Source organism: Jatropha curcas, chromosome 3, assembly GCF_041381405.1.
Source record: "Jatropha curcas cultivar XTBG-Jc1 chromosome 3, XTBG_Jcur_1.0, whole genome shotgun sequence".
Classification (NCBI taxonomy): domain Eukaryota; kingdom Viridiplantae; phylum Streptophyta; class Magnoliopsida; order Malpighiales; family Euphorbiaceae; genus Jatropha; species Jatropha curcas.
Window position 1 is genome coordinate 21,903,504 of NC_143153.1, and position 10,909 is coordinate 21,914,412.

At 31.4% G+C, this 10,909-nt stretch overlaps 1 protein-coding gene and 1 non-coding gene across 2 annotated transcripts; both read right to left on the minus strand.

Moving 5' to 3' along the window:
• Positions 1–2,899: 2,899 nt before the first annotated feature.
• FSD3 (Fe superoxide dismutase 3) lies at positions 2,900–6,916 on the minus strand. Its single transcript, XM_012211174.4, has 8 exons — positions 6,728–6,916; positions 6,544–6,633; positions 6,080–6,271; positions 4,804–4,975; positions 3,782–3,855; positions 3,638–3,664; positions 3,498–3,521; positions 2,900–3,389 (listed from the first exon to the last, which is right to left on the minus strand). Exons 1-8 carry the CDS (start codon positions 6,833–6,835, stop codon positions 3,264–3,266), a joined length of 813 nt encoding a protein of 270 aa, XP_012066564.1. The 5' UTR covers positions 6,836–6,916; the 3' UTR covers positions 2,900–3,263.
• A 3,102-nt stretch (positions 6,917–10,018) lies between these two features.
• Positions 10,019–10,125, minus strand: LOC149497702 (small nucleolar RNA R71). The gene has a single exon (XR_016320309.1). It is a non-coding gene; the product is annotated as a small nucleolar RNA R71 (small nucleolar RNA).
• Between the last annotated feature and the right edge of the window lie 784 nt (positions 10,126–10,909).

A 10,909-nucleotide genomic window follows, 5' to 3' on the forward strand; every position in this document is an offset into this window, starting at 1 on the left:
TCAAACTCAATTATCGTCATCAAGATATTGTAATCCTAATACTCCTCTATTTAAATATAGTGATGAAACTAATAAAATTGAAATGGCTAAAATGGTTTGTATGGAACAATTATCTTTTTTATTTGATGAAAAAATTGGATTCAGTAATTATTGTAAAAAAGCATTAAATCCTTTAGCAAAAAAGATACCTAAGAATACACTTAAAAGGACTATCTTATCTATTTATTTGAAAGAAAAGAAATTTTAAAAAATTTATTTGCAAATTTTAATGGTAAAATTGCTATTTGTTGTGATATTTGATGTGATGCTTAGCAAACTCATTCTTATATGGGTGTTACTTCCCTTTGGATTGATAATGAATGAAAAATTCAAAAAAGAATTATTGCACATAGAGTTTTTGATAACTCTCACATCGCTCATAATATTTTTACCATGCTAAATATTATTTTAAAAGAATATGGTTTGACTAAAAAAATTTTTTACAATTGGTTTTGATAATGCTTGTGCAAATACGGCATCAATAAATAAATTAAAAACTCTTTATCAACCTAAATTTGATGGACAATTTTTTCACACTAGATGTGTATGTCATATTTTAAATTTATGTGTTCAAGATGCATTAACAACATTAAATGTATTTTTATGTCCAATAAAAAAATGCTTTAAATCATTTATGGACACACGGATATGTTAGAAAAGAATTTAAAAATTTCTATCACTCTATGGGAAAAAAAATATAAAAAATTTTCAAGAGATATTCCTATAAGGTGGAATTTCAACTTATAAAATGTTAAATGAGTCTTATGAATATAAAAATATTCTTTCTTCATTTATGCAATTGCATGCATCACATTTTCAACTTTATCCAACCAATTGGACTATTTGTAAAAAAATATTAGATAGTTTGCAAGTTTTTAAAAATTGTACAAGAATTTTTAGTGGTGTTTATTATCCTACTTCTCATTTATTTCCATTTCATTGTTTGGCCATAAGTAGTGCCATAATTGAAAATGAAAATGATGATGATTTACAAGAATGTATATTCTTGATGAAAACTAAATGGTTAAAATATTATACTGAAATTTCGGATTTAAATTTAGTTGCATTTTTTCTTTGTCCTAGATTTAAGTCAGTTGCATTATAAGAATTTTTTCGTCTTTATTATGGATCTTTTAATATTGAAGTAGATTATTTTTCTCTTACTAATAATGTTTTAAGGTATGTCCGTCAATTGTATGATGAGTATTCTAAATTAGTATCTCCCCTTCCTCAGGTATCACATCCACAAACTACACAATCCACTAAATTTCATTCTACACAATTTACTTTCATGCAAAATGTTTCAAAAAAACTAAGGGAAGGTCCACATTCATACAAAGAAATTGAGACATATATTAGCATAGATTTTGAGTTTTTAGGTGATGATGTGGATGAATACCGAACAAAATTTGACATTTTGGATTGGTGGAAAAAGCATGCAAATCGCTTTTCAGTCTTATCTTCAATTCCAAAAGATATTCTTACTTGTCCAATTTCTACTGTTGCAGTGGAACAAACTTTTAGTGCGAATGGACAAATTTTAGAGCGAACACGGTCAAGATTATCGCCAAATAATATGGAAATGCAAGAATGTGTGACAATTGGACTAGAGCGGCATTGAGAACTCAAGACCAACAAAATTCAAGCGATGACAATGATTCTGGCTCATTAACGGGGACTAGTGGCACCGATGACTAAAATTAATTATAATAATTGGGAGGTTATTTTCCATTGTATTAATAAAAAAAATAACTACTTGGGCTTTGATTTCCTTTAATTTCCAAGAGGATTCGTAGGCAATTAAATTAAAATTTTTCAATTTTAATTTAATTCAAGCCCAAAATAAAAAAAAATTATAATTTTCTATATTAATGAGTTAGCAAATTTTGTAAATTTAATGTAATAATGGTTCTAAGTTAATAGAAGTTTTTCTTTTAAAATTTTATAATAATTTATTTAGTTAATAAAATCTAAACATTTTAAAATTATTATTTATTTATGAATTTGGAATCAAAATTTTATTATTTTTTTTTAAAAGTTTGTGTAATACCGGAACTGAATCGGAACCGTAATTCTAACCGTCGGTTCATCGGAACCGTGCCGGAACCAGAACCAGAACCGGAGGTTCAAGAGTCGGTTCCGGTTTAAAATTTTAAACATCTCGAAGTGGCGGTTCAATGAACCGGAACCGGCGGTTCATTGAACCGGCCATGCCTATGTGTTTTATGGTTTTATCCAATAATATAACAACTAGGTTCAAAGTTGGCTGATAAAACAATATTTGTTGCTTCTTTTTTTCTTTCCTTACGGTTCTAACCAATGTTATCAGAATCTTATAATTCATGATACGAATCTTACGATTCAATTTAATTTTCATGTTAAACGATTCGAATCTTACGGGTAAATCGGTATTGATCTTGAATCTTATGATTCATGAATTTGTAAGATTCGAGTCGATTCTCATGTCCAACAATTCCCTTACCCAACAAAATCAATGGAAAAATCAATAGAGAAAAAAGAGCATGAAAATATAATTATATTAGAAGACAAGATAATGAAGGGCTTAAACTTGGAAATAGTAATGAATATGGATTTGAATAAGAAATTCTAATAACTTGATAGTTTTACTTTGTTTTAGATTAAAATATTAACTTCATGATATTTTAAACTTGACAACTACACAAGTCATTAAGTTCTATTTCATTTTGTGTTTAATATATGATTTAGAATTGAAATTTATATAAATACATTATTTGCAATTAATTTTAATATCTTTGACAAAATTAATATATATATATATATATATATATATATATATATATATTAACATTGAAAAGTTATACTGAATCTTACAATTCGATTCTCGATTCTAAAATAAAGATTTTGATTCTCAATTTGACAAGTATGGTTCTGGCAAACTACCAATACATTAAGATTCTCCTAAACTACCTATTACTCTTCCCAAATGAATTACATATCAATTATAATCCCTCATCTCCCCTACTACTAGCATTCCGGATAGCCCCAATAACATTAGGGCATCTACATGAACCATACAACAACATATGAACTAAACTAGAGGCAACATTAAGCATCTTTCTTTTCACATGTTACATTAGTGCACCATTTCTAAACTTATTCATCTTCAACACTTGATGTCTGACTGCAGTAACTCAGAAGCCTCTGTAACCATTTAATCAATGATCTTTTTGAAGCCAAAAATATTAAGCAACAGGAATTTTTGGATCTCCCAAGTTAACAAAGGCCTCTGCACGTGCCATGCGTGCCATTGCCACATTCCAAGATAAAAGGTGATTCATAAAAGCATTCACATAGCTTCCTTTGTCATTCTGTTTACAAGAAGCCGCATTATTGTCAAGATAATAAATGATGGGTAAAACTAGATGAGGCTAAATCAAAAGTAATAGGTAGAGAGATTTGTCATTTTGTTTGCATACCTTGTAATCCAGATAATAAGCATGCTGCAACACATGGAAGGAAAAGAAAAAAAAAAAAACAATGTTTGTGAACACAAGCCTCTTTTTGTTTTTTCATTTTTTGTGGGTGCGTGTGAGATAGAAAGACTATAAGAATTTACCTCCCACATATCTAAACAGATGATGGGCTGCAAGAGGGAGAAAAAAAAACTATGATCAATGAGATTGTTTAAGAAGAAAAAAAAAAAGCTGATCAATTAATTGTTAAGATGAAATTCAAGTATATAGGTATAGAATAGACATACAATATTGTCCCATACAAGCGGAGTGATGGCATTTGATGTTTTCGTAATAGCAAGTTGTCTTTCTTCTCTTTTCACTACCAACAAAATACATTACTAATTAATAAGAAAATAATTCCAGGGAAAAACAGCTGGCAAAAAGGAAAAAGATTTGTCCTTGCTCAAATTAAGGAGATGCAAGTAAAATCCAATGTGTTCCGATGGTCATATATGTGATGCACTTGCGAAAACCCATAGTAGACCAGTATGGTTAGCATTAGCAACAGTACTGTAAGCTTAACCAAATTTCACATTCATTATTCAAGGATCCTGTCAATTCTCTATAAACAAGTTAGAACCCCCCCTCCATCCCAACTCTAACTAGTCCTACTGATGATTGTTCTAGTCCATAGTAGATTAGAGAAATATGCAATGCTCATTTCCTTCTAAGTTACAATGAACCATTGTTCTTGTGTTTTTGTTCTAGCTTGATATACTGAATCTGTTAATCATAAGAAGTTACGTTTCTACCATACAGTTATTCTCAACTCATTAAATAAGAATATTTGGTTCATCCAATATTTTTCTCCATGATTTTACCATAAAATAGAACATAATATCTTGAATATGTATAAAATGCAGCTGCAAATTTTCGATTATAAGCATTACTCCCTTAAGTATATACCATAGATATTGCCCACAAGTCATAATGAATTGAAAGGCAGATGAGGATAAAATTGCTTTCCATAATCATTATGAAGTTTTTCATTTTTTTTTCTTTCAAGGCAACCAATAGTTGGTGCTCAGAAAGCCAAATCGGAGGCGTCATCATCTAAATCTCTACTATAAGGTGGGAGGTTCCCAAGATGGAAGGCTAACTATAATTGCATAGCCCATGGTAAATGGGCCTCCAACAGAATAGAAAATTAGACAAAGAAGATGAAGAAGGAACCTTTAAGACGAAACCCAAAATGAAATTACTTATGAATCAGCAATGCCATTCTACTCAAAGTTTAAAAAGCATGATCAACTGAGGGAAAACTTACGAACAAGCCAAATCCAACCGGATCCAAATAGTGTAAGAGCGGCTTCCACAAACTTCTCCTTGAAATTTGTGAAGGAACCGAAGTCTTTTTCAATTTGCTGAAGTACCCCAAGTTCAGGCATCTCCCCTCCTCCTGGTTGCATGGATTCCCAAAAGAAGTCATGATTCCAGACCTGCAATTGTTAATTCAAGTAATTTCTTATAGTTAGAGTCTTGAAATGAAGAGAAATCTGTTCCTAAAAATGGAATTATATGTCAAAGAGATAAGTAGCCCAACAAATTCAAGTCTGCCTCAGAAGGCTGCAAGAACCGGTAAGATGGCAGACAACGAAAAGAGACTTAAAGTCTCATCTCAACTACAGGATCAACCATACTCCGAAACAAATAACATGTCTGATTAGTGGAAGGACAATTTCAATTGTAATACTTTACTGGATTTTCATCATATCACATTTTACTCTTTTGCTACGAGCTATGCTTTCTTCTCAATTTTTCATATTCAAACTTGTGTATCAGCCAACCATGCTGTAGTCTTTAAATGAGTCGAGGACAATGTAAGCGCTCATTCAGTCTTCTGGTTTACTGATAGGCATGCATCGAGATCAAAGGCAACAATTTGCCCAACCAAGCTAAAACTTCCAAGATAATTTTGATAAATTCCGCATAACTTCAACAAACTTGCATTAACTTTTATCTTCCTTCCAATTACTTAAAAGGTATTTAAGGGGGAAAGTAGGAACCGTGTTCATATTTAGGATAAGTAGAAGCTTTCAGCAACTAGAAGTGAATGACGCAGAAAAAAGAAAATTCCATATTGGAGTTGGATTAACTATGTGTTGGAGGATTCAGCAAGGGTTGCTAGTCTATGCATCCTAATGCTATATTTCAAGTCAACACAAGAGATCAATCAGTACAATTCCAGCTTAGCATGCTTTTGCTCTTGACCTGTATAATGCAATTCTAAAATAACCACGAATGTAGATAAATCAACACAACTACATGAATATAAATATGAATCCATGAAAGTGGTATCGAGTATCAACCATAAACATCGAATTGAAACTCCAAGATAAGCTACACCAGCACCCACTTTCAGCCAACAATTTGAACTCCAGGTCTAAGCAACACAATTATTTACATCCAGTGATGATCTTGATCAAGAAACTGCTTTGACTAAAACAAATTTGATAAATTGAACAATCCCACACCAAAGGCACCCACTTCGCCTGCCAAAGAATTTATAACAAGAAGCTAGAAAATAGTAAACACAGACAAACCTGGGCAGCATTGTTGAATTGAGGAAGGGGGTTCCCATTGTTATATGTTACTTTGATAAGTTCTTCCATGGTATAGCCATATAGTACATCATCCTTTGCTAGTTCTTTATTCAATTCTTCCACATAACCTCGATGATATTCACCCCAATGCATCTCTAATGTCTTTTTACTCATATACGGTTCTAAAGCATCCTAATAAGCACAAAAGAATAGCAGATTAAGTTTTTCTCTGCTGAAAATGGCAACATAACAAATATTCAAATTCCACTTCGTTAAACAACGAGGCAAAAGAATTACCTTAAAGCTGTAGTCAAATAGAATCATACAGGGTTTCATGTGGACTTATTTCAAAAGTCTTTGAAAAATAAAAATTAATTTTAAAAAATACATTTTTAAGGAATGGATTACAGTATTGATAGGTTAAACCCATTCAAAGAAAGAAAGAAAAGAAAGCTGTGACTTACGAGTTCGTAAGGAGGTGTCTTCAATCCATAGTAAGCGAAAAGTTTTGGAGAAGCCCTTCGAAATCCATTGAATGGCCTCGTCTTCTTCTTCTAATTAAATATCAGAACCAAGATTAATGCAATTTATTGCTGAAAATCTAAGACAATTGAAAAGCTGAAGGGAAAATGCAATTCAGGAAAAAACCAGAGAAGTAAGCTTAAGCTTATTGTCAGCATTCTTCAACTGCCGAGAGGAGTCTACCACTTGAAGCCGGCAACTTGGAGGGAAAGGATTGTAACACAACCCCATCATCTCTCTGTTTCTCTACTCAGTATAGAGCGCGTCCCTTTATCTTGTTAGGACTTAGGAGCTGTTTGGTAAAATTGTTAGTTTAATGTTGTAGCCGTCATTTTGTTACACTACAATGGCAACATTAACTACATCATCCTTGTATTTTCCAAAATAAATTTGTTTATCCCTAAATGTTATTTTCGTACAATTACTTTTCTTTTGGTTACCAATACTGATATAACTTTAATTTTAATGGCATAAGATCACGTAACTTTAATTTATTACTTTTAAGTCATTTAATTTTTATTTTTATTTCTACAAGAAGCCACTCACTAAAATTCAGTCATCAAAAAAAATAATGTGGTGCTAAATATAAAATATTTCATTTTAAAAATGATATATTCTCCTAATATATTAATTTAGAATCTATCTACTAATTTATTAAACATATAATATTATTCAAGAAAGTTGAAAATTCAAAGTGAGCCGAATTTAATTATTTAGCCCTTATAGATTTAAAGTCTGAGCATATCTTGTTCATGGAGTTGCATGGAAATAATAGAAGACCTATCTTGTTTGAGTTTTATTCCTATTTGGTCAAAAAAAACTCTTAATTGAAAAGAAATACAACATAAAATCAATACCTTATTCAAATAATATTTATTCTTAATCAGGCCAGATAAATTGCTACTCCATTCAAAAACACCCTATTTTAGTGCTTTCTCTGTTTTGCCTTTTGTCATATGGCAACGCAACCAAAAAACATTGTTCACAGAATAGTATGTTGACAAATTTACCCTTAACTTTTTGGCTTCCATTTTTAGGAGTTTTCATCTTGACAAATTTACCCTTGGTTTTGTGAATAGTGTTTTGTCAAGTTTACTCTTTATTTTTTGGCTTCCATTTGGATGATTTTTCACCTTGACTTTTAAGTTGACAAATTTACCATTGACTAACTAGATTTCATTTTTACAAGTTTACCCTTGGATGTTGAGAAGTCTTATTTTTATAGTATTTTTAGTTTAATTTTTATTAGGATTTTTATGTTTTTTAATTACTTTGATTAATTTTATTTATATTTATTTATATTTTTCGTTAAGTTTTCTTGATTCTTGATAAGCTTGATTTGAAGCGTTTTTAACACGAAAATAGCCAAAATTTGCATAAAAAAAGTTGGAGCTGAAAAATGGAAATAAAAGCTCAACATGGTTAAGTCAGTAAAGTACACGATTTGGCTGTGTCATACGCTACAACCGTGTTTTCAAGAAAGCTGAAAATTCAAAGTAGGCCGAATTTAATTATCTAGCGCGTGTAGAATTAAAGCCTAAGCATGTCTTATGCATGGAGCTGCATGGAAATAATAGAAGATCTAACTTGTTTGAGTTCCAGTTTATTTGGTAAAAAAAGACTCCTAATTGGGAATAAATACAATACAAAATCAGTTTTTTACTCAAATAATATTTTTTCCTAATTGGGCTAGTTAGTTTCCTACTCGGATTCAAAGACGCCCTATGAACTCTATATAAAGAGAGATTACTGCAACAATTAGGGATCATCGAATCTTAGATCTTACATCTTAGATCTTTGTTCAATTTTTTTTCTTAGTTTTCTTTCTTCTACAACTTTGAGCATTCAAGTTGTGTAAAGAATCAAGGCAGCCGTCTATGCTATTCGTTGACTAGTTTTTATCTCTAAACTCTTAATCTTATTTCTATTTTTCATTTTTCATATTGATTATGAAATTATTTTCAAGTTTAATTGAGTTTTATTTAATTACTATATCGAACTAAACTCTCATACTAGAGATTTAATGTAGCTTGATCTCTATTCTAATTTATAATATGAGATTTGCTTTTCCTTATTCAACGTATAGTATATTATTGAACTTAATGCTTTCAGATAGAGTTTCTCCCCTTGATTGATTTATTTCATTAATCACTATTGGAAGAAGGATTTTTTATATGAAAAAGGTAACAAATTATATGGGAATAATAACTTGATGTGAAAGCTATATGGTTTGACTCATGAGGATTTTTCATAAGTTAACGACCTTAGGTTATGAATTCATAAATAAATCATAAAACTTAATGATTTAATTCATATTTGATTCTGCTATTAAAAGATAGGTAATTAAACCAGATTAAAATAGCTAACAATACATCGGGAGAGCTTGTTAGTGATTTTAGAGTTGTTTCCCCTGCTTAAATAATTAAAATTAAGTATCCAACTAATAAAATAAATTGGATAAAATTAAGTGAAGTCAAAATTCCTAGTAACTTTTAATCCTTGATTTCTTTTCATGAAATATTCTTCCTTGATTTCTTTTTACTCTCTTTTATTTTCTTTAATTTAAATTCTTACATTATATTCTTCTTATTATCATTTAAATAATAGTAGGTTAACACAATTTTGGTACTTGGTATATAATATTTGTGGGGCGATACTCTACTCACTATTTATTATTTGTTTTCAATTTCGTACACTTACGAAAAACCTATCAAGTTTTTGGCACCGTTATCGAGGATTGGCATTACCAATATCAATATTAATTATCCTATTATTAATTTAGACATTTATTTTTTTATTTCTTTAATTTTCTTTTATAAGAATTTCAGGTGTTTTATGCAAAGAAGATCTTGTAGAGTTGAACCTTTAGTCTTTGATCCAGAAATCGAAAAGACTTGCAGAAGGAACAACGCTGCAAGAAGAGAGCGAGAGCGTGAATAAGGGCAACAAGTAGACATGACTGATGATATAGAGGATCTACTTCATCACAAAGAGCAGCAGATTTTGCAATGTTAGCTCCACCAACACAATCAAAATCAAAGACCTCGACCTCCTATTTGCACTTTGCGAGATTACACCACTCCTTCTCTTAATGGAGCAGCTTAAAGTATCACTAAACCTAGGGTGGAATCTAACAATTTTGAGATCAAGCCTGCTATTATTCAAATGCTATCAACCTCATTCAGTACGGGGGTTTGCCTAGTGAAAATCTTAATGCCCACATCACAAATTTCCTAGAGATTTGTGATACATTCAAGCAAAATAGAATTTCTGAAGATGCCATCAGATTAAAACTGTTTCCTTTCACTATAAAGGATAAAGCACATTCTTAGTTGCAATCATGCCCTGCTGGAAGTTTCACCACATGGGAAGAACTGAAAGTTTTTGGCGAAATTCTTTCCATCTTTAAAGACCACAAAGCTTCGCAAAGAGATAACGAATTTTGCTCACCTTGATCAAGAGAGTTTGTATGAAGTTTGGGAGAGATTTAAAGACCTATTGAGGAAGTGCCCACATTATAGCTTACCCAAATGGTTACAGGTATAAACTTTCTATAATGCATTGTCTCCTAATATAAAAATTACTTTAGATGTAGCTGCTGGTGGATCTTTTGAAAAGATTAGGCATATGATTTAATAGATGAGATGGCAAGCAATAGCCATTACCAAAATACCTCTGAAAGGAAGAAGCCAATAGGAGTTTATAAGATTGATGACATCACCACACTCAATGTCAAAGTGGATAATACGGTAAGAAAATTGAATTTATTAACCACTAACTCTGTTAATTCTATTGTGCAAGCATGTGATAAGTATAATGGGCTACATGGAATTGGGGAATGCATGTTGGATAATCTCAATCCTCAAACTTTGGAGCAAGTCACCTATGTGATGAATCAAGGAAGGAAGAATTACCCATATTCCAACTCTTATGATGATAGGTTGAGGAATCATCTTAATCTTTCTTATGGGAATCCAAAAAAAGGCCTTGAATGCACCACGAGGTTTTCCTCCTCGAGAGAAAAAGCCTCATGGTGATCTCCTCATTGCTCTCTCTAAATCGCATATGGATTTCATGAATGAAGCTTAGGAAAATCATAAAGTCCAACAAGATGCGATAAGGAATTTGGAGATTCAAATAGGACAGTTTGCTAACATGATGTCTTCTAGACCTCATGGTACGTTACCTAGTAACACTGAGAAAAATCCCAAAGAATAGGTACAGGCTATCACTTTGAGGAATGGAAAGCAATTGGAGGATCCACCTAGGAAGGATGAAGAAAAGCAAGAATAGGGAAAGAAGAAGATC

Bases quoted from the DNA above. Each gene is read 5' to 3' on its own strand.
- FSD3 (XM_012211174.4), bottom strand. From the start codon at position 6,835: ATGATGGGGTTGTGTTACAATCCTTTCCCTCCAAGTTGCCGGCTTCAA. The intron at 6,272-6,543 runs GTAAGTCACAGC...TGTGCTTATTAG, and splicing joins AGACACCTCCTTACGAACTC to GATGCTTTAGAACCGTATAT. The intron at 3,390-3,497 runs GTATGCAAACAA...TCTTGTAAACAG, and splicing joins CTTATTATCTGGATTACAAG to AATGACAAAGGAAGCTATGT.